The 24,518-nt window shown below is 36.1% G+C and overlaps 1 protein-coding gene and 2 pseudogenes across 1 annotated transcript; 2 read left to right on the top strand and 1 right to left on the bottom strand.

Annotated features, from left to right (window-relative positions):
* The first annotated feature begins 945 nt into the window (after positions 1–945).
* On the top strand, positions 946–1,046 carry LOC127124564 (uncharacterized; annotated as a pseudogene).
* A 5,384-nt stretch (positions 1,047–6,430) lies between these two features.
* On the bottom strand, positions 6,431–6,958 carry LOC127122138 (uncharacterized). Its single transcript, XM_051052526.1, has one exon. The coding sequence runs from the start codon at positions 6,956–6,958 to the stop codon at positions 6,431–6,433; it is 528 nt and encodes a 175-aa protein (XP_050908483.1).
* Positions 6,959–8,819: 1,861 nt separating this feature from the next.
* LOC127122137 (uncharacterized) lies at positions 8,820–14,100 on the top strand (annotated as a pseudogene).
* Positions 14,101–24,518: the final 10,418 nt, after the last annotated feature.

The raw sequence follows: 24,518 nt of genomic DNA, 5'->3' as shown, positions 1-24,518 counted from the left end.
ACCTTAGCCAGATACCTTTCCTGGGAGTATGTGAACCCTTACAAAATCCAGCAAACAGTCAGAATACCAAATTAGGGTGCTATCGAGAATTACACCGCAAAAGAAACACAACAGTAGGAATGTCAGGCAAAATAACACATGGTTAGAATAAAACAGATCAGATAAGCATAGAACAGAACAGAAAAATCAGCGACTGTCACGTTCGCTCCTGCCTCGCCTAGCGAAGGCTTAGCGAATGCTCGCTTAGCGATATGGTAGCGAGCGGCTGCGGGTTCTGGCTTTGATAACAGTACAATTCCAGAAAGCTCCAAACCCTATGGCATCCATTACAGAAATTACATGGTTAAACGTTCAAGACATCCATACATACTTAAATTCACATGCAAAACTTAAGATATTTTTATAAATTCAATCATAATGCCACATGCAAATTAAGAACCTAAAGCGATAATAGTAATGCAAACCTTTTTGCAATTGAATTGCAAGCTTGAATGGGCGAGTCACTCTTAGGGTTGGCGCCGGATTGAGTTGGGCGGAGGTAACCTTGGTGCAGATGAGTTTCCTTCAGGGTTTCCTTTAGGGTTGCTCTGAATTCTCTGGGTTAGCCTCCAGGGTTTGCTGTGCCTTCTCTCTATCTCCCGTTTTCGTTCTCCTCCTTTTCTGACTGAAGTGTTGGTATTTATAATGCTTTTTCGTGACCTAATGGGCTCAGAATGAAGCCCAGAATTTTCTGGTATTCGCAAGCTTCGCTAGGCGAGTGGTATAGCGAGGGGTTTTCTAGGCGAAGGAGTTGCTCGCCTATCGAGCATGTTAGTTTGAGCCATTTCCTCGGTTTGGCCACCTGTGAGCTGGGTCTTTGTTCTTTTAAGATCAATGCCTTGAAAAAAAAGTTGGAGTGCCTTGAAAAATGCCTTGTAATATTAACGGGCAAATTTTGGGGTATGACAGCGGGGACATGACCTAAGTGCTTCCTTAAATTGATTCCATGCTTCATAGAGATATTCCCCATCTTTTTGAGTAAAATTGCTTATTTGGTTTCTAAGTTGCTGTTTTACTCGGAGAGAAATATCTGACAAGAAAGGAAGTTTTCAACTGATCCTAGGTCATAATGAAATCAGAAGGCAAGGAATGTATCCATGATTTGGATTTCTCCCTTAGAGAGAAAGGAAAAAGTGTAAAATTGAATTGCATCGTTGGTCACTCCATTCATTTTCAAAGTGTCATAGAAATCAATGAAAATGGATGGATTATGTTTGAATTTATTTGCATCCAGTGTAGGATGCATAATATATGAATAAGGTTTCATATTGTTGGAGGACACATTGTCCTTCATATTACGTTTAGCAGTAACCGTCACTTCTTGTCTACATTAAAAGTGTAAAAAACATTTGATCTCGTCGGTTGATTATGCCTTTGGTGATTAGATAAAATGATGGAAAATTGATTTGATATATTTTGATTAGTTAAAAATTTATAAGAGAGTAACCTTAGGATTAAGATCGTTTACCTATGACAGACTCGTGTAAAACTCATATTTTTATTATGTAATGAGGATGCTGATTTTTGTAGAAATGAAATAGATAAAAATAATCATATCTCCTTTTAGAGCATATGATTGTTTCTTGAACTAAAGAGTGACCTACTTTCATAGAGTAATTAATTGGTTCATAAACCTTTAAGAAAATCTAATATTTTAAAATAATTTTCTAGGTTAAACAATAGACACTCTTGTAGCCTCAGTTTAACCATTTGGCCCTTTAACTCGTATGCCAATCATCACCTTCTAGTTCATTGGCTGATATTTGATGTCATCCTAATTTCTTAGAGATATATGTGAAATACCTTAAATGGTCAAAATAACCAATTAACTTCTCATAATAGAATTAGAATTCGAGCCTACATGAGGTTTGTCATTTTGACAACTCTCAAGATTCTAAGTCTATAATGAGACTACTCGCATATGATACCAATAAATCATACAGTAATTCCTTCTTTCTCGCGCTAAAATTTCTTTGTTCTATATCAGAATTCTTGGCGTCTTCAAACTTCTTTCAGGATTAACTTTCCTTTTAGTTAAAAATGGCTTTTCACCTTTAATTCCTTTTCAAACATATGAAACAAAATGAAAACAAGAAAATGGATGTAAAATGGAAACAAAATGGAAAAAATAGATAATATGGGATAAATTCAAATGGTTAAAAACAATAAAACACAACTTATCACTACATGCTCTATGGTGAATTCTTTCACTTCACTAAAAACTTAGTAAATTTTTAGATATTAACCCCACAGTGAATCTCGGTCTACAAAACTACATTTGGAAGTGAAAAAACAAAAGTGGACTTATTTGAATATCCCATGTTGAACCCATGCATGTTGAGCACTTGTTCAACCACATTTATAGGATTTATGCACCACTCATGCAAGTTGCATGACATTAATTTCTTAATAAATTATATTGACATCATCCTTGTTTGAGGCTCCAAATATGTCTTCAATTCTCCCCATTTAATTTGTTAAAGTTTGATATGTGGTTGTGGTGTTCTCAATTACAATATTGACATAGTGACAATTGATGTGTTATCATGTTCAACATTTCGTGATTACTATCATCCATTTGTTGTTTGAATGATTGACATATGATTTTAGTTATAGGATATTACACTTGGTTCTCCATATGTCCATGGAATAAGCCAACATTGTTAGTTTCTCTTGGTCAATTGGAATTCCAAACTCTCTAGCTTGATATTAGCAAGCAAGAGAAACTATTAGCTATGCAATGCATTGTGTGAACACATTGTATGAGTGGCTTAAACCCTATGGGTAGTCTATAAGAAGACACGATTCTCTTTACCATTTATGTTGAAGAACTAGATTCCTAATTAGCATCAACATTAATCTTACTTATCACAAGGTTCAAAGGTAAATCTACCTGAAGTCTTTGATCTATGTTATGAGGTAGTTAACCTCTCGATCCTTTTCATTATGATTATCTTTTGGCTATTATTTTTATTAGGAGAATTAATATTTCTTCTTCAAGGAGTGCTAGTTCATCTCATTGTTACTGATGACTTCTCGGCAAGTGTATCGATAATGTCACAGTAATAATAAGATATTGAATCCACATGGACTTCTATTTAATAAAACAATAGTTGTGCAAGTAGTAGAGATTAACAATTAAAGGGTTTTCAAGTTTGCATGCAAACGATAAAAGTTGTTCTAAAATAATGCGAAAGCAGTTAGGTTTTGCATAGAATCCCTTATTTATCCGCTGTTGATGTTTAATGCATTATACAAATGATAACGTCGTTATGTTTCCACAACGAGTTAACAAAACCACTATACCAATCACTCAGTGTATAACTCACTAATTCCTACTCAGGATCTCCCATCCCTATTAAACCAGCGTAAGTGAAATTAGGCAATGCAAGAATGCGTTAACTCAAAACCCACTATTCGGGGTCTCCTATCCCTATTCAACCAACGTAAGCATAATAATTACCCTAGTTCCAACGCATATACTAATGGTCAATATTCCCTATTCACCCATTAAAAAAGCATCTCACGTAAAAAGCATTACGCATAAGAAGCAATTAAATAGAAATATAACTTCAATTATTCATGCAATGACAAATTAAACATATGTCTCAACATGTTCAAAATAAGTTCATAAAACAAAATCTAAGTTATAGATGTTTGCATTCCTTTTCTCTCTCTTTTTAAGAAGTTATTTGTAACTCCTTATTTTCTCAAAATTTTAAACTTTTGACAGTTTTTTTCTCTAGTACCCCAACCCCAAACTTAAACTGTGCTCAGTTTCAAGAGCAAGCCCAAACTTATTATTTTTCATACAACTTTAGAACTAAAAATTTCTACCTAACTCCAAAGAGAGTGTGGAAAATTGAAATGTTTCAAGTCATATGGCTAATAAATAAGGCTAAGTCACCGAAAGAAGGGCTAAGCTCAAAGTGATTAGCAACAGATGTAACATATTACTAAAGGGTGGTTATAAAGGCTCATAGTTCAAAATAAGTAACTGCCTCAGTGTGTGTAAATCAAACCAGACAAATTGAATCAGAAATAATTCATACCTGATAAGGCAATAATACATGGATACACTTAATTAAAGGAATAATGAATAATGGAATTTATTTGGCTCAAACCTTACTAGTTGAGGCATCTGAATGTTGGGTACAAGTATCTTGATTCCATTTGCATCCTTTGCTTTCAATTCGTAAGTCACTTTTCTGGTGATTAAGTTTCCTTGGGTGATGCTTTTTAGCTTATTTGCTCAATGCTAAAGTTGCAATTTTTGTAAATCTTAAAGAAACCACAAATGAAAACTCATTCATTAAAGACAAACATGGCTAAAATAATACAATGGGGAAGAGTATTTATAAGTGCTATTACTCTTCATTGGGCAGACATTCGGGAAAAAAACTTATAGAAATAAAAAAAATTGGCTACATGTCTTTTCATATGTTATCATTGCAGAAAAGATCATGCACGTCATTCATAGTGTTATTGAAATCATTATTTTTCCAGGTCCATTCTGCTCTCATGTGTTCTCTTATTCTTGCTAGCTATTGATCTTGATTTGTGAAATAACTCTCCATCTCTGCCGCGTTTGTAAAGCGTGCTCTTAAACTTTGAGCAAACATGTGGTCTTCTTGCTGATTGTAGAAGCCTCTGAATACTGGTGTAGATCTTGGGGGTTCAACATACAAAGTGGGTGAAACTTCTTTTATCGATATTGTAACTCCCATTACATGAGCTTCCATTCTTATATGAAACTTTGATGCCTGTTGATTTCCTTTACCTTGCACCAGTTGCTGTTGCACCTGAGGTTGGTAGAATTCTTCTTGGTTTCCTGCTGGGTTATCCTCTTGATCTTATTGAGCTACTCATGTTGTGTGATTATGTTGCAGCCTCCTGATTGTCGAGTTACTCATGCTGGGTGATTATGTTGCAACCTCCTAATTGCTGAGCTACTCATGCTGGGTGATTATCTTGTTGAGCTACTCATGTTGGGTTATACTGGGCCTATCATCTTATCATCAAGGTAGATGGGTACTCCGATTCTCCTACACAATTCATGAATAACACAAAATTCCCACAAGCTCATTGTGTAGCGTTAGCCATATACTTAATATTTTGAGAAATTAAATGACCTGCATCAATAAGCTCATCCCTTAAAAGAGCTAAAAGTCCTAAGCACCGCTTTACAGTAAATTTTGATTGGTTAGAAGCGACTTCTAGAGACTTCATAAAAAATGAAGCCCATGCCCTAGGGATTTGGTAAAATTCAGCGGTTTTAAGCCGCATCACTAAGCCACGCTCAATCTCTCATTCAACCTATTATCTATATAAAGCATCAAGCATTTCCTGGGCCATGGATTCGTTTATAACACGATACTCATTTCTATAAGTCCTAAGAGCACATATATGAGGAGGTTGAAGATTTTAAATAGAATTTATAGCGCTAGTAGAGTAATCGATGTAGTTACCTCACACATAGGAAGTGTAAGTGCCCATATCGCTAAAAGCCGCATTTGCATAAAACTCGAGGCCTATGGTTTTATTGGTTTCTTGAATTAAATTATTGAAACTTACCCAATGTAATTGCTGCAACATTTCCACCACTTCTTAAAAGCCTTTCAGGTCATCGCATACAAACACTCTCTCTCTCACCATGTGGTAGTTAACCAACTTTAGATATTTTTCTGCATTAGCTTCAGAAAGAAACTTCAGATTTGGAAAAGTTGGAGCGTTAGGTGAGGGAGCAGCGCATGAAGATGAACACCTTGTGACTCTTCCTCTTTTTGAAGCCATTATGCATGTAACAGCAATAAAAAATAACACTTCCCCGATAAAAATTAAGCATAACTTGATGATTAAGGAATTTGTGATTAAGGAAGAGTATGAAATGAGTTATGATGAGAAGAGATTCACAAATCTCTATTTATAGGCCATTTTTCCATTATCATCACGCGCGTCCATCACACGTGATGTTTATGGTCTCCCAAACGTCTCTCACCTAACGTCTATTTCATGCGCGTTATACGTCCATCACTCGCGCGATACCAATGGTTCCTAGATTCCCGCAACGTCTCCATGACGCACGTTATAAATCCATCACGTGTGCGATATAGCCCTACCGCACGTGCAATAGACTGCATGATTTTTCCAGAAGCTTCCTTCTTTTCTTCTATTTTGCTTTTCTTTCTTTTTTCTTTTCCTTTCATCTGCTTTCTTTCCTTGCAAAATAACATACAAAATATACATGTTTTGCTAAACAAAATTAAATTCAAAACTTTAAAAACAAACTTACTGATGGGTTTCCTCCAACCCAGTGCTTCTTTACCGTCATTAGCTTGACAATCCATGCCGTATGCACGTCAGACGCAAATGATTCCCTCACGCTGGATAATCAGCCTTTATTCTTTCCTTTGTTGAACTTGCCACCTTTTTCTTCAATCTGGTAGCATGTGTCCAGATCATCTACATACGGTGTCCATTCATACACATTAAACACCATTTTTTCCTTATTGAACTTCAAGCTAAGTTCCCTGATTTCCACATCTATTAATGCCTTCCTGGTTGCCAAGAATGGGCGTCCGAGAATAATTGAACCACCCGTGTCTCCCTTCATGTTGACTACCATAAAATCTGCAGGAAAAACTAGACCATCGACATTTACTAACACATCTTGTAAGATACCATGAGGATGAGTAATATATAAATCAACCAAAGTGAGAGTCATATTACTCAGTATGATATTTCTCAAATTTAATTCTTTTTCCTTATTAAGGGTTATTACAATGATACTCAACCCTAAATCACATAGAGCGAGTGGGATCTCCACCCCACTAATAGTGCAAGAGATGGTAAACTTACCTGGATCTTTTAGTTTTGTTGTCATTGTTTGGGGCAATGCCGTATTACAGTTCTTAGTCATCTTTACCTACTATTTATCTAGCTTCTGCTTTGTACCATTTAATAATACCTTCATAAATTTAGCAAATTTGTGCATTAGCTCTAAAACTTCACGAAAAGAAATACTTACTGATCAGTGCATTTTGATGCACGTTCTTTCATGTTTGTACTCAAGCATTTCTTCGGTTTGCTTTGATTATTTTTATGTTTTAATGTGTTTTTATAATTTATGTTATTTTTGCACTTATTTAATTTTCGTATTTAATTTTCAGCATTATCAACTTTCGCGAGAAAAATCATATCTTGAGCTAGGAGTATCGGATTGAGACGTGCTACCAGTCGATGGAAAGCTAAGAAAAAGATCTACAACTTTTGTTCAGAAGTCGAGAGCTGAATCGGACTGTAGCAGGGCCAGAAAGTCTATTGAAGTTGCATAATTTTATTTGTATTTTTGTTGGGTCATTTGTAGTGGGTTGGGTCGACCCAGTTGAGTTGTAAAACGGGTCTTTGTTTTCCCTTAGGTCTAGCAGCCGTACACCATTGGGAAGGGGGATGGAAAAATCACGGTTCATGTACGAATTTGAGAGCTTACAAAGAATGACTATGGAGAACTAATTTCCCAAGAATCAATTCACTGTAATCGGATGCCACTTTGAGGTTCTTTTATAATTTTCCATTAATCTGTTCCTTTGAATTATATCTATAATCACAATTACTTGCTTAATTTAATTGTTTTTACATGATAGAATTCTTTAATTTGATTGTTGTCTGCTTTTGAATCAATTTCGTGATTAGTGTAGCTTTTGCATTATCGCGTTCGATCATATTGCGTTTGCTTAATTCGCAATAGTTTTAATCCGTTTGCTTTACTCGGAATTCAGGGACAGACTTCGTATAATTGTTATTGCGCTTGTCAAAAGCTTTTGTAATCGAATAGGATCAGACTCGTTTAGGGAATTGGAATTTTATAGGGATCAATGATAAGTCGGAAGATGATATAGTGGGTTGATTCGTTTCAGCTTATTCAAATAATCACTTTTCATAATCACTTATTTTCTGCATTTTTGTAATTGAACACCAAATCAACCCCCCCATTCAATTACGTTTAATTATTACAAACAAGAATCCTTGAGACGATATCCGAGTTTAATTGTCGCTGTATTACGTTTTTACAAAATTACTCGTTTTGATCCGCGCGCGACAGCGGATCAAATTGGCGCCGTTGCCGGGGATTCTTGTTTCTTTTAATCGTTTTTAGAGTCATAGGTTTAGTGTCTAAGCGTATAGGTCATAGTTTCCTCGCAGTTTCGTCCAACTTGCGTATTGGTCTTTTTGCGGTTTGAAAAAAAAATCTGTTTTTAAACAAATTGTCTCAGATTATTCCGATTTTTTGTCGATTGATTAGGAAAAAATCAGTAATCAAAAGCCTCTATTTATGAAATAAATAATGGAAGACACCCTAAAAAATCGAAATTCCTTATTTTTCTATTTTTTATGAATTGTTTTCTGTTTTGATAGTTTTAGAAAATTCCGAAAAAAATCTCAAAATTATATTTTTAAGTAATTAGATTAATTTCGGTGTCAGTTTATTTTTTTGAATTATTTTTGATCGATTTCTTTCTTTGTGTTTGTTTTTTTGACTTTTAGGACATTGTTGGAATTTTCACTATTGTTGCTGTTGCTGCATTGCTGTTCCGTTAGTCCTGGCTACTAGGTCTCGCTGTTCTGAAATTGTTGCTTTTGATCCTGAAATAGAGAGAACTTTGCACACACAACGTACAACAGTCCAGGCTACCAATAGTTCACCACCCACAATTGAGTCTGATTTTGAGTCTGACTATTTGCATAACTTGTTTGCTTCGGATTCTGAACTTGATTTTGCAATGGCTGATAATAGAACCTTAAGGCAGTTAGCTGCTCCTGATGTGAATTACAATGGTTTGTGTATTGAATATGATGCTGCTGCTGTTCCTTTTGAATTAAAATCGGGTTTAATACACTTGTTGCCAAAGTTTAGTGGTCTTGCAGGTGAAGATCCACACAAGCATTTGAAAGAGTTCCAGGTGGTGTGTTCTACACCATTGAAGCCTGAAGGGATCACCGAAGATCACATCAAACTTCGAGCTTTTCCTTTTTCATTGCAGGGTGCAGCAAAGGATTGGATTTATTATCTCGAACCAAACTCAATTGCAAGTTGGACTGCCCTGAAAAAAGTGTTCCTAGAGAGATACTTTCCTGCCTCCAGAGCTGCCTCAATAAGAAAGGAGATTTGTGGTATTAGACAAGGTAATGAGTCGTTGACCGAGTATTGGGAGAGATTCAAGCACTTGGTATCTAGCTGCCCTCAACACCAGATCACAGAGCAACTACTCATCCAGTACTTTTATAAGGGGTTGTTACCGATGGACAGGAATATTCTTGATGCTGCTAGTGGTGGAGCACTAGTCGATAAAACTCCAGCTGCTGCTAAAGCACTTATTGAAAATATGTCTCTTAATTCTCAACAGTTCACTACTAGAGACAATTCTGTTCACAACAAAGGCGTGAGTCAAATTCAAATTTCTTCCAACAAGGCTTTAGAGACCAGAATTGACGAACTCACCACCTTAGTCAAACAACTGGCAGTAGCAAAACCTCAAACAGCAACTGTGTGTGGCATTTGTACTTCTTCTGAGCACCCGACCGATACTTGTCCTATTCTGAGAGACGAGTCCATTACTGAGCTGCCACAAGCGTATGCAGCCAACCTTTACAATCAAAACAGGTACAACAACACTCCTGACCTGTCCACCAACAAATACCATCCCAATTGGAGGAACCAACCCAACCTTCGATATGGAAACCCGCAAACCAGCCAACAACAGAACTCACCTCAAGTGGCTGCTCCTGCACCTTCCGGACCATCCTTGGAGGATCTTGTTAAGCAAATGGCCGTGAACAACCTCCAATTCCAACAAAGGACCGATGCTAGCATTCAGACCTTGAACACACAGATGGGACAACTTGCTACTCAAAACAATAACATGCAAGCTCAAGGTTCGAACCAACTTCCAGCCCAGACAGTTGTCAATCCGAATGGTCCTAATGCTAACGTGAGCGTAATTTCTTTGAGATCCGGAAAAGTTACAGAACCAGCCCCTGAAAAAAAATAAAGAAATCATTGAGGTAACTTCTGAACTTTCTCCTTCTGAACCTCACTTAGCTGAACTTTCTTCTCCTTCTTCTGTTATGGTCGAAACTGAAAAAATTAAAGAAAAGGAGTATGTGCCACCAGTCCCCTTTCCACATAGAGTTCTGAAAAATAAAAGAATTGAGGAGGGAGATAAAGAAAGAGAGATATTGGATGTTTTCTGAAAGGTTGCGGTAAACATTCCGCTACTTGATATTATTAAGCAGGTTCCTAAGTATGCAAAGTTTCTGAAAGATTTGTGTACCAACAAGAGGAGGATTAAGGGAAGTGAAAGAGTAAACTTAGGACGAAATGTTTCTGCCTTTATTCAGCCCAAACAATCATCCAAACAGATTGTAGGCGAGCAAAATGTTTCAGCCCTCACTACTCAGGTTCTGCCACAAAAGCAGAAGGATCCGGGAACATTTGCTATTCCTTGTACTATCGGGGATAGTAAATTTGAGAACTGCATGCTTGATTTGGGAGCGGGCATTAATGTTATGCCTACTTCTGTTTATAATAACCTTTGTCTTGGTCCTTTGCAGCATACAGGTTTAATCATTCAATTGGCAAACAGGAGCAACGCTCGACCCGTCGGGGTAGTCGAAGATGTTCTTGTTCAAGTTAACGATTTGATTTTTCCTGCAGATTTCTATATTCTAGACATGGAAGGAGAAACCAAGACAAGCAGAGCTCCTATCATTTTAGGCAGACCGTTCATGAAAACGACGAAGACAAAAATTGATGTTGACGACGGAACCATGTCCATGGAATTTGGTGACATTGTCGCAAAATTTAACATTTTTGATGCCATGAAACACCCTGTGGAGGAGCATTCTGTTTTTCATATTGAGCTGATTTCTGAATTAGTTGATGACGCTAGTTCAGAACTATTTGCGCTTGATTTTCCATCTCTCTCTGGTTTTGATGATATTTATTCATGTTCTGATTGTACTAACACTAACGTTTGTGTTGTCTGTGCTGAGATTGATGCTGCCTTGCAGGCTGATACATTTCTTATAGGTGAAGTTGTTACCATTAAACCTGTTTTTGCAGTTGATGCTCTTGACATCCCGGCTGCCCCAAGCATTCCATCCACCGAGCAGCCCCCGTCCTTAGAGCTAAAAGAGCTCCATGAGAACCTGAAATATGCTTACTTGGAGAGTAATGAAAAACTTCCTGTTATTATCTCTTCTAACCTTGATTTTGATCAAGAAAACAAACTTTTGCAGGTTTTGAAGAAACACAAGAAGGCAATCGGGTGGACATTAGCCGACCTTCCAGGTATTAGTCCATCGATGTGCATGCACAGGATTCTACTTGAGGATGGATCCAAAACAGTAAGGCAGCCCCAAAGGAGGCTTAATCCTTTGATTCTTGATGTTGTGAAGAAAGAGGTAACCAAACTCTTGCAAGCAGGTATCATTTATCCTATCTTTGACAGTAAATGGGTAAGCCCAGTGCAGGTTGTACCTAAGAAATCTGGACTTACAGTGGTGAAAAATGAAAAGAATGAACTTGTTCCCACTAGAGTTCAAAACAGCTGGAGAGTTTGTATTGATTACAGGAGATTGAACCAGGCTACGAGAAAGGATCATTTTCCTTTACCGTTCATTGACCAAATGCTTGAACGGTTAGCTGGTAAATCACACTATTGTTTTCTTGATGGTTTTTCAGGTTATTTTCAGATTCATATTGCACCGGAGGATCAAGAGAAGACGACTTTTACTTGTCCTTTCGGTACTTTTGCTTACAAGAGGATGCCTTTTGGTCTTTGCAATGCTCCTGGCACTTTCCAGCGATGCATGATTAGCATTTTTTTCTGATTTTAACGAAAATTGCATGGAGGTTTTTATGGATGATTTCACTGTCTATGGTTCCTCTTTTGATGCATGCTTGAACAGTTTAACCTTGATTTTAGAAAGATGCATCGAGACTAACCTTGTTTTGAATTATGAAAAATGTCATTTTATGGTTGAGCAGGGAATTGTTCTTGGTCACATTATTTCTGAAAAAGGAATTTCTGTTGACCCTGCTAAGATTGATGTAATTTCTACACTGCCTTACCCTTCTTACGTTCGCGAGATTCGTTCTTTTCTTGGTCATGCAGGTTTTTACAGGCGTTTCATCAAGGATTTCAGCAAGATAGCTCTTCCGCTGTCAAACTTGTTGAAGAATGACGTCACTTTCAGCTTCGATGACAAGTGCAAACAAGCGTTTGACTTCTTGAAGAAAGCATTGACTTCCACTCCCATAATCCAGCCCCCTGACTGGACCCTCCCGTTTGAGCTTATGTGTGATGCTTCTAATTATGCTATTGGGGCTGTTCTTGCACAAAGAGTTGACAAGGCTGCCCATGTTATTTACTATGCTTCTAGGACTTTAGATTCTGCACAGTCAAATTACACTACCACTGAAAAAGAACTGCTAGCTATTGTTTTTGCTCTTGATAAATTCAGATCTTATTTTCTAGGTTCCAAGGTTGTTGTTTTTACTGACCATGCAGCTTTAAAGTACTTGCTGAAGAAGCCGGATGCAAAGAGTTTAATGTTGAGATTAAAGACAAAAGTGGAGTTGAGAACTTAGTGGCTGATCACTTGAGCAGGATAGAGAGAAATGAAGATCCTTTTCCTATTCAGGATGACTTTCCTGATGAGCAGTTGTTTCTTTTGCATGGGATTACACCTTGGTTTGCTGACATTGTTAATTTTCTTGTTGCTGGTGTTTTTCCTACAGGTGCATCGAGATCACAGGTTCATAAACTCAAGAGTGATGCCAAATATTATGTTTGGGATGATCCATATCTATGGAAGTTTGGTAGTGATCAGGTAATCAGGAGATGTGTCCCCGATAATGAGATTGAATCTATTTTGAATTTTTCTCATGCATCTCAAGTCGGCGGACACTTTGGTCCTCAAAGGACGACAAGAAAGGTCCTTGATTCAGGTTTCTATTGGCCAACTGTTTTTAAGGATGCTTATGAGACTTACCACACTTGCAAAGAGTGCCAGATAGCAGGTACAAACATTACTCGCAAGAGTGAAATGCCTCAGCAGCCTATGCTTTTCTGTGAGGTATTTGATGTATGGGGAATCGACTTCATGGGTCCCTTTCCTGTATTATTTGGTTTTATTTACATTTTGCTTGCTGTTGATTATGTTTCAAAGTGGGTGGAAGCTATCCCCACTAGGACTAATGATTCTAGAGTTGTTGCAGATTTTGTCAGGTCTAATATTTTTTGCAGGTTTGGAATACCGCGAGCTATTATCAGTGACCAAGGCACTCATTTCTGTAACCGCACCATGGAAGCTTTACTCCGGAAGTATGGAGTTGTGCACAGAGTCTCTACTGCTTATCACCCACAAACTAATGGACAAGCTGAGATCTCAAACAGGGAGATCAAACAGGTTTTAGAGAAAATGGTGCAGCCAAACAGGAAGGACTGGAGTCGTCGTCTAGAAGACGCACTTTGGGCTCAAAGAACCGCTTTCAAGACACCCATTGGGATGTCTCCTTATCGACTTGTTTTTGGTAAGGCATGTCATCTTCCTGTTGAGATAGAACACCGTGCTTATTGGGCGGTGAAAAGTTGTAATTTGGAGATGCAACAAGCAGGTATTGAAAGAAAACTCCAATTACAACAGTTGGAAGAGCTTAGATTAGAGGCTTATGAAAGCACTAGGATTTATAAAGAGAAAACTAAGCACTTCCATGATAAGATGATTTCTAGGAAGGAATTTTCTGTGGGCCAACAAGTTTTATTGTTTAACTCCCGCCTTAAGCTTATGGCTGGGAAACTTCGATCCAAATGGATTGGCCCCTTTGTTGTTACTAAAGTTTTCCCTCATGGTGCAGTAGAAATAAAAAGTGCAGGTACTGACAAAGTCTTCAAGGTTAACGGGCAGCGTCTGAAGTTATTCCATGCAAATTCGGTGCCTGAAGATGTCAGCATAGAGGAGCTTTCTTTGGAAGCGCCTGACTACACTGCAACTTGATCAGGGAGTCTTTCTTTCCTTCTCTCTACTTTATTAGTAATGTCCTTTCATTGAGGGCAATGCTTAGTTTAAGTGTGGGGGAGGGAATCGTGTGTTTTCTTTGTTTTTGTTAGTGTTTTGTTTATTTTTAGTCATTAAAAAAATAAAAATAAAATGCATCTTCTTGAAAGTTTTAGGCTATAGATTACTTTGAGTCGAGTTTGCGGAGACTTGAGAAAAATTCACAAGATCGGTATTGTTTTAACACCGTAAGTCTCCTGCATATGGAAATTGAGTTGAATTTTTATTATGTTTTAGCCGTACATTCGCATCATCTGACAGCTCTTGAGTAGTTTATTTCAGCAGTCAGCACCATCTCACACACACTCTACGCAGGGAAGCCGATGAATATAAGTGAGTGTTCCGAAAAAGAAAAAAAAAGAGAAAAAATAAAGGAATGCACCTTCTAAGTTTGGTGACCCTCACCCGGTCACTTAACCCAACGGTTGTGGAACCTTCAAAAAAAAGTTGGAAATAAGACTCTTTTGTAGTTGGTTCAGCGGTTTCTGGTGCTGAACTTGGTAGGGCGGATTACGGTCCGATCCCCCGCAACTACAATTGAGTAAGCAAAGGGTTATGCCACTTAAGTACCAGAACCCTGTGCACAAAAGGATCAGAGTCACTAACCGGTCGCCTTGCTATGAAGTGTGGAGATAACGGGCTTAATGTGATTGCGCCTGAATGAAAAAGAGCCAAAGAAGGATGAGTAAGTTAAGCTTTAACATAATAACATGATTCGAGTTGATTTGTGTATTCAGGAGGTTTATGTCTGCATAACTGTGGATTAGTGTTCTTACAATGTCCTTAGTGTGCAAGATTAGTACCTATCGAAGCAAACTTAACCGAAGATGACTTGCAGCCTAGAATGAGTAACCGTTGATGTGTCTGTGTTTTGTTTTGTTTTTCATTTTGCTCGGAGTGCAAAAGTTCAAGTGTGGGGGAATTTATCTAGCTTCTGCTTTGTACCATTTAATAATACCTTCATAAATTTAGCAAATTTGTGCATTAGCTGTAAAACTTCACGAAAAGAAATACTTACCTTAACCTCGGTCAACATCTCTTTAAACCTGACAAACAACCATGCCTCATCTTCTTGTAGTGGTTTCTTAATTATTGGATATGTCAGTTTTACGTAATCCGGTAGTTTTAGATTAGGGTCATTCAAAATCTGCTTCTTAGTCCTTCTCCAATGGGAGTTTTTGTCTATCAATTGCTCAATGATGACCCCCTTCTCAGCTTGGTCACTCTGATTTTTACTCTCCTCTTTCTCAGTCACCACTTCTTCCTCTTCAATCACGGCCTCTTCCACTATTTTTTCCTTACCTATGTTGTTTATTACCTCAAAAACTGCTTCTAAATCCTTGCAAGTCTCATTTTTAGGATTATCCATAGTCTTCCCTGTAAATCCTCCAATAGAACTAGGTAACACGACAATTTCCGAGATAGCTGCCTAGTTTACATCTCCAAATATTTTATGGATGCATCATGGTTCTTACTCATTTTTTATGCTGTTTATTTACCTATTCAAAACTGCTTTGAATGGCATGGATAAATTTGTGTATGGCCTCTTCAAGTGGTGAAGGTTTCCTTTGGATCAGAGCTTGTTGATTTTACTGAACACCCTGATTAACACTTATATTCTGATTATTGCTCCATCTAAAATTTGGGTGATCCTTCTATCCAAGATTATAGGTGTTAGAATATGGATAATTTTTCTGGAAAATTTTAAATTGGGATTCTTCACTCGATCCTTCCAAAGAGCACATTCCATTTGCATGTCCCTCTCCATAGAAATCACATTTCATTTCTTGTACCTGACTCACGTTAGCTTTGCTCAAGCTGCTTTTCGCTAGCGTTTTATTCAATAATTCAATTTGAGCTAAAAGTATAATATGAGTATCAATATCTAACATACCTTTTGGTGTGCCCATAATTTTAGTTTTCACTAATCTTTCAGTCCTTAAACAATATTCATTCAAGCACATCTTTTCAATCAGGTCTTTAACCTGTGGTTCTGTCATGGTTCTGATCATGCCTCCCACGGAAGCATCTAGAAGCGTGCATGTTTGACCCTTGAGACCTTTAATAAAATTCTGCATTTGCTCCATGTTATTCATGTTATGATTGGGGCACATTGCATAATAAAAGTTTAAACCTTTTCCATGAGTCATACAACAATTTAGTTTCATGCTGCTTAAAATTGGTGATTTCGGCTTTGTTCAGCAAATTGAGTGGAGGTGAAAAATCTCTCCAGGAATTTGTCCTCTAGCTCTTTCCATGTATGTATAGTTCCATTTGGAAGGAAAAATAACCAATATTTGACTCTTCCAATTAGCGAGAAACCAAACAACCTCAACTTGACTTGGTCTTCAGTAACCTTAGTTGGCTTGTACATCGAGGGTGTTTCGTAGAAGCGAGAAAAGTGCTCCCGCAACTCTCTAATTACATTCCCATCGAACACATTATCTCTCAAACCTGAAAGCACATAAATATTTATGTCAAAGTTAGTTGGGTTTTCTGGTACAAACCCTATAGAAACTCGTCATTCATCAGTTCTTTTGCAGTAGTTCCCCATAGTAGGTGGTGGTGTTATGACTGCCATGATGATTTCCTCTTCAGAGTCTGAAGAAATCAATGAATTGTCTTCGACTAAGGTCCCTTGAGTTAGAGTCACTTCTTTAACCGCTCTCCTGATGGGACATGCAGTTCTTTCAATTTCTGGATCAAACAGTGTCAATGCCGATTCTGAGTTGCGTATACACAAACGAGAAATACCTCAGTAGCACTGTAATTAAACAATTTATGAGAAAATAAAAATTAAAATAAAAACCAAATAAACAAAACGTTGCACAAACATTGCCTTGTTGAAATTATCTACAGTCCCCGACAACGGCGCCAAAAACTTAATGACTTCTCGGCAAGTGTACCGATAGTGTCGTAGTAATTATAAGATATCGAATCCACATGGACTGCTATTTAACAAAACAATAGTTATGCAATTAGTAGAAACTAACAATTGTGGGGTTTTTGAGTTTGAATGCGAAAGATAAAATTTATTCTGAAATAATGTGAAAGTAGTCAAGTTATGTATAAAATCCCTTATTTATCCCCTATTGATGTTTAATGCATTACACGAATGATAACATTATTATATTTCCACAACGAGTTAACAAAACCACTATACCCAATCCATTGGTGTATAACTGACTAATTCCTACTCGAGATCCCCTATCCCCATTCAACCAACGTAAGTGAGATTAGAAAATGCAACAATGCGTTAACTCAAAAGCCATTACTCAGGGCCTCCTATCCATATTCAACCAGTGTAAGCACAATAATTGCCCTAACTCCAACACATAGACTAATGGTCAATATTCTCTATGCGCCCATTATCAGATTAAAAAAGTATTTCACATAAAAAACATTACGTATAAGAAGCAATTAAATAGAAATATAACTTCAATTATTCATGCAATGGTATTTTAAACATATGTCCCAACAGGTTCAAAATAAGTTCCTCAAACAAAACCTAACTTAGAGATGTTTAGCTACTCATAACGATACAATCAAATACCAAGCAATAAGATGAAGATTTCATTTGAAAATTCTTGAAGAACTGGCCTCAAATAGCTTCCAATGCTCTCAAAATCGCCCTCTTGTACTCTATACCGTCACTTTCAGTCAAAATATGCAGACCTCTTGAAAAGATGTCAAAAACTCTCTTTTATAGCTGTCAAATCAGTCCAGAATGCGCCATAATAGACCAGAAAAGGACCTATCGCACATGTGATTCTTTTCATCGCGCGAGCGATGCAGACAAAACAAACCCATCACGCACGCTATGTTGAGCGATGTTGCACGTGGTTATTCCAGTAGTTGCACGCTTTTTGCTCCTTTTTCCATCAGATTTTCACTAAATCCTTATTTCTTCATACTTAGTCACTTTTGCATCTTTCTTTGATCTTTAATCTTCATTTTTGCTCCTATTTAACTTGCTTTGATCCGTTTCTTCGACCAAAAACATACAATGACAAAGTGTTATCAGTTGCGTAATCACATACAAACAGTAAAATTCAAAATGAATTATTTCTGCCATGTTCTATTGAACATGTTAATTTATTAACCGAAGAAAGTAACTTCATCCCCAAATTATTCGAAGGTCAATTTGAAACTCGAGTCAGATTCTAAGGGGTTGCAAGTCAATAAAAATGAATTAACTAAAGATTAGAATTTGTATTTCAATTTTAAACATATTACTAACTAAATACAATTATTGACAAATACTAGATTGAATAAGAATATTTTATCACGTGCATACTGATATATTTTTTAAGTGTGTACACTACAAAACTTCTTCTTTTTGACTGACTGTGTATCCTAATCTTAAGTAAAAAACTTTTGGCATGGCGAAATTGATTAATCAAAAAGTTGGGGAATAATTTTGAAAGCTAGCTACTATGGATATAGTACATATATATTAATTATCAAAAAGTAACAACACAAAACACAACAATCATGATTCATGTGTCACTATTAACATCACGATCTTTTGGAGCTATAAACAGCAAAAACAAATAATTAGATAATCTACAAGTCAAAATTACATGCACATATATATCTCAGAGTGGCATAGGCACTAATATAGTGTTCAATGCCATGTAACAAATCCAATCCCATGATTATTAATTAAACTAAAATGTGCAAGTGATGGATGATATGTACCTAAATTTCATCTTTAAATAACTATACTTAAGGCTGTGCTTTTTGTTTTGTTGTTAACAAGTGGTTCTAAAACCTTCCAAAATGTACAACTTTTCCATTTTCATATACGCATATACTACATTCCTTTTTACCATTAATGAATTAAAATTTGTTTTATATACTAAAAAATATTAGCTAATTGTAAGCAAAAGTGGATTAAATTAGTTTATCTTCTCATACAAGACCGTTGTGGTCCTTGAAATTCGATACACGGTCTTAAATTGTTGAAGCATGTTAGAATCAAGTGATCTAATGAGTCATGCTCATACATATTATATATATATATATATATATATATATTTTTTTATAAAATTAATAACTCTCTCCATCTCATATTAATCTCAATATTAGGTGTTTTCTACTTATTTTTCATATTTTTTTAAGATAATAATTAATTGTGTTAATTTCAATAATAAAACGAATGTTATTTATTGAAATACTCTTATTAATAATAGGTAGTGAAGTAATTATATGAATAAAAATACAAGAAATAAGGATAGGTTAGCGAAAAGAAATAATAAACATCACTTTGGTATTTTAAAAAGATAAATAATTCGAGACAAATAAAATGAGGAAAAATGCCACCTATTGTGAGACAGAGAGAATAACATCATTGTTAGAACTTAGAACCACAAGATTGGTGAATGACATCATTGTTAAAACTTAGAACCACAAGATTGGTGAATGACATCATTGTTAGAACTTAGAACCACAAGATTGGTGAATGATGGAGAAAATTAGAGTGGAGAGAGAGAGAGAGAGAGAGAGAGAGAGAGAGAGAGAGAGAGAGAGAGAGAGAGAGAGAGAGAGAGAGAGAGAGAGAGAGAGAGAGAGTATTTTTATTAGCTATTAATGAGGATGTCTCCAAGGCATATATATACAAGATATTAGACAATGATTGAGATACATGCCACATAAGCAAATAACTAAAAACTCGTACCTGTAACCGATTACACTAAACTTAATCGATTACAACTGCTACAAAAATAATTCTCTTTCAGTGGTAACTGATTAACGTAATCACGTAATCGGTTACACCCACATTGTTTCCCTATTTATTCAGCTCAGAAGTAACTTTTGCCTTGTTGTAACCGGTTACACCTTCGTCTTAACTGGTTACAGCTCTTGATTTACGAAAAATACTCTTAACACACCATTGTCGTAACTCAGAAAATGAGAACACGACTTCGTAGAGCATAATCGCATGCTCATAAAATGGACTAATAGAGTTGCCACTGAACTTTATTTATTTCTAAAGAGGGAAATAAAAAATATCGATAAAACCCCTAAAAGAACGACAATGATTATGGTCATCATAACTAAATCAGAGTTTGGGAGTCGCTTATGCAAGGGGAATGTATTAACACCCCTCGCGTCTGTTGTACTCAACAAGAACCGTTTGGTTAGTTATGCACGTTAGTGTTAGCTTGCAATGTTATGCTTCTTGCTCCTAAGTATCTCCGGGTGCGATGGAGAACTCAAAGATACGTAGTTCTAGATAGAAAATATTTGTTTGTTGGTCGATTTTAGCGAAAGCTATTTTGTCTCAATAGACGGAAAAACATTGCTTGCTACCCAAAACAGGTGAGAAGCGAGCGTATGCATCACATTGAATGGATTTATACATATCAACATTCACGAGAAATCATTACTTATCTTTAGTCACATATGTGGACGAAGCGTTGTTTTACATTGTCTCGAGAGAAACATCTTTCGTTTGTGAAAAGAGTTTTTGAAGATCGCACGACGACAAGAAAAAGAGTTTGATTGGTTGAATATTTTTGGGTTGAAAGTAGAGTATTTATGACTTACAAGCTCCTACAACTTAATTCTAATACTCAGGACTTTGACTAAACATTTCACCCAGGTAGTCTTTTCCTTTCATTTTTGTTATGAAAAAGGTCAAACTTATTTAAGTTAGTCATTTTTTATTTGCTTGAGGCAGAAGCTTGATGTTGGATCAAGCGTTTTATTTGTGATTTATGAAGAATGATTTGGAATGGTTTGAGAGTTTAAAAATGATTTGAATGTTGAATGTTTGAGAAATTGGGAGAGTGGAAATGGATTGAAATCCTTTTAATTAAGAAAAATACTCGACGTTGGATCGAGCGTTTATTTTTGTTCTTTTGAAAAATGGTTGATTTCATGCAATATAAAAGCGGTAAAATTATTACACATCATAGAAATATTGATACATTTTATCGAATGAGAATATAACAAAGTGATACAAGCCATTGAGCAAGTAAATGCAAACAAAAAGGATTTCATTGTAAGAAGATCCAAGAGAAAGCAACGGGATCGAAAATCAACCGAAATCGAAAGCAAACTGAATTTAGCGCTATGTTAAGCTAAGTTAAAGTGAATTCATGTAGGAATCACTCTATAAGAGGTCGGTCAACAAAATCTATGCGTCTAATCAATATCAAAAGCTAAATTAAATTTTAAGCTTCAAATTCGCGACGCAATGAACCGATGCAACAAATAATTAAATAATTTATTTAACAAATAATAATAAAAAAAACAATTAATAGATTAAACTATAAATAATTAAATAAATAATTAAATATATATTAAATTAAATCAATCAAATAAAGAAAATAGAGAAGAACAAACATAGGTGCATACATGAGCATAAGGGTGTAACCATCAATTTGACGTGTGTCCAACCTAACTACTACTAAAACTCTAGTTATATCATAAAAAGAAATAATAAAAACAAAAATAATAATAATAATAGTAATAATAATAATAATAATAATAATAATAATAATAATAATAATAATAATAATAATAATAATAATAATAATAAGAAAATGCATGTTGGACACAAAGATGCGCTCCCATTTACCAACAAGTCTTTCTTCTCTCTTGATGAAACCAAAACAATAAACATTCCAGAAAAACAAAAGGGCTGTCTTGATTTCTCTCTCAAACATGATTAACAACAAACAAATCTCTCTCTTTCAAAAATCAAGATTCAACGTCTTCCTTAAATCCTAACCAAACAAAACAGTCATGAAAATGGATTTTAAAAAGAGGATTTACTGACCGGAACTGTGTGTTTCAAAAGGAGGTCACAATGGTCAGGAGAAGTCGTCGGAGTTGTGGCAGTGGTGTAATGTGGCGATGGATGTTTGACACAATTACGAACATACCATTGGAATGAGAAATATTTTTTCGTATCCATCATGTAGATCACAACAGAGAATCCATTTACCAAAAGTAACATTACAAGGGCACGCCATCGTTTTCTCATAACAGCTTCTCTTTTGAGGTGTTTGCGCGTGGAAGGATGCACCATATGTTTCGGTGGAGGAGGACGTTTGGATATGGGGAATGATTGAGATTGAGGATGAAGTTTTGAAACTTGGTGGTGATCTTATGTTATTATGGTGAGTCTGGGTTACGTTTGTAGGTTGAGTAGAGGGTGGTCGATGATTGCTTAATGGTGGAGGTTTTCATGTGGTGTTCGGATTATGAAGTAACATTTTTTTGGATGGAGTTCACATGACAAAGCCTCATTTTCATCATCTTTTTTTTCCTTTTGATTTGAAATTGAGAAGCTTCTACATGTGAGGCGCGTGTCACCTTCTTAGTGGTTGAGAGAGAGATAGAATATGGAATGGGTGTGTGAGATCTGATAGTTGACCTCAATTTTTCTTTCTACCCAATCACTTTCTCTTTTTATTTCATTTATTTTCTTCTACTTATTCCTTTATTATTTTGAATGTCAAAGAAAGTATTTAGTAATTAAATAAAAATAACTACTCTCAATAAAATAAATTCAAACTAAATATCCACCTAATTCTAATTAATTTTGTCAATTATTTTGACTAAAAAACACAAATAAAAGGATTAAAAAAAAATCGGGTGCATAAATGCTCAAAAAATTAAAATGATTAGCGCAAAATAAATTTCTGGAAAGCAGACAGGTTTTGATCAAAATTTGAGGTGAAAAATTCCCTGTTGAAAAGGCTCAGGCTGATCAAAATGCGACTGAAGAATGGGTAAAAAAAATAAAAACGAGTAATCTAACTTAAATTACGCGAACCGTAGATAAATAAAACTGACGTCTGCAAGCTCAATTTGGAAATTTTCAGCCCCTTAATTTCACATACATTTGAAAATTGACTCAACCGGTCTGGCTGTAGATCCGAAAATCTATTATTGTAGATGTTTGATTAGCTGCATTATATGGTAAAACACTAGCTGGATCCTAATGTTTTGACTGATGTCATGACATGCTGTGGAGATGTTTGTTTGACTGCATTGTATGTTAGAATATCTAGATGTACTCTGATGTCTTGACTGATGTCATGACATACTTGAGTAGTTTACTGCAGGATTAGCTAATACAGGATTTATTGAATGTCAAATTGGATGTTGTGACATTCATCCCTGTCAGCAGATATTGAGGAATAGAACAATTGGTGTTCTGTTAGAACTCAGTATTTATTTGCAGTCTGGTTGTCAAGGAAATACCAGACCTGGCATAAGGCCTACTGTCTGAATGTCAAACTGGATGTTATGACATTCATCATTGACAGCATATACTGAACAATAGACAGAGTGGTGTTCTGCTACACTTCAGTATATTTCTCAGTCTGTTCTTCAAGAGGATAACAGAACTGACTTAAGGCTAAATGTGTAAATGTCAAATTGGATGCTTTGACATTTATTAATGTAAGCTGTTACTGTAGAATGAACAGATTGGTCCTGTACAGTTCAGCAAATTTGTACAGTCTGTTTTCAGGAAAAACAGACTTAGCATATGGTTCTTGATGTCAAGCTGAATGTTGTGACATTCATTCCTGACAACATATGCTAAATTGTAGGTTGTTCAGTTTTTCTGTTTCAGCATTTTTCTCAGGCTATTCTTCAGGGATTCAACAGCTGAGAGAAAGTCTAGGAAACCAACAACCAAGCTACATTTAATGAACCTAACAAATAGCCTATTTGTTAGTAACCTAGATGTGGAATTTAGGGGAACTCGCGTGACCTTAAATTCAGGAGAATACAAGTACCAGGCCCAAGTGCTGCAATATAAAAGGAAGTCATTCCTTCATTCAGAACTAGGGATTTTGAGGCGTGAAGATTTAGTGTGTCCATCATACTTCACTGCTGTATTTTTGTGAGTCTTGTATTAGACATATCTTGTAAGCCAAGCTATTATCACGTAGATGATTGCATTGGTATAGGGTGTTCATTGAGTTGTAAGTGTTATGTCACTCTAAGCTTTTAAGCGTGAGTGCTGTGTATCTTGATTAAAGCTGTTAAGCACAATCAAGAGTTGTTTGAAGTGTGACTTCAACATTGTCTTTAATATTGATTAAAGGTAGTAATCATTGAGGTGATTGAGGGGGAGTGAGTAGGAACTCTGATCTTAGTATAAGATTGAAATTGCATTGGGTAGGGATTAAGTGAAGAGTTATAAACGGGGGAGTTTAGCTTTGAATTAATACTACTAATAGTGGATTTCCTCCCTGGCTTGGTAGCCCCCAGACGTAGGTCATGTTGGACTAAACTGGGTAAACAATTACTTGTGTTATTTACTGCACTTACTTTTAAGTTCTGCATATTTCTTGTCTGTGCAGAATTGGATGTCATAGCAACCCGTG

The sequence above is a fragment of the Lathyrus oleraceus genome, chromosome 2 (genome assembly GCF_024323335.1).
Source record: "Lathyrus oleraceus cultivar Zhongwan6 chromosome 2, CAAS_Psat_ZW6_1.0, whole genome shotgun sequence".
NCBI lineage: Eukaryota > Viridiplantae > Streptophyta > Magnoliopsida > Fabales > Fabaceae > Lathyrus > Lathyrus oleraceus.
This window is presented reverse-complemented; position numbering and strand designations above follow the sequence as displayed.

Excerpts from the sequence above, each read along its gene's own strand:
- LOC127122138 (XM_051052526.1), bottom strand. The coding sequence starts at position 6,958 with ATGACTAAGAACTGTAATACGGCATTGCCCCAAACAATGACAACAAAA.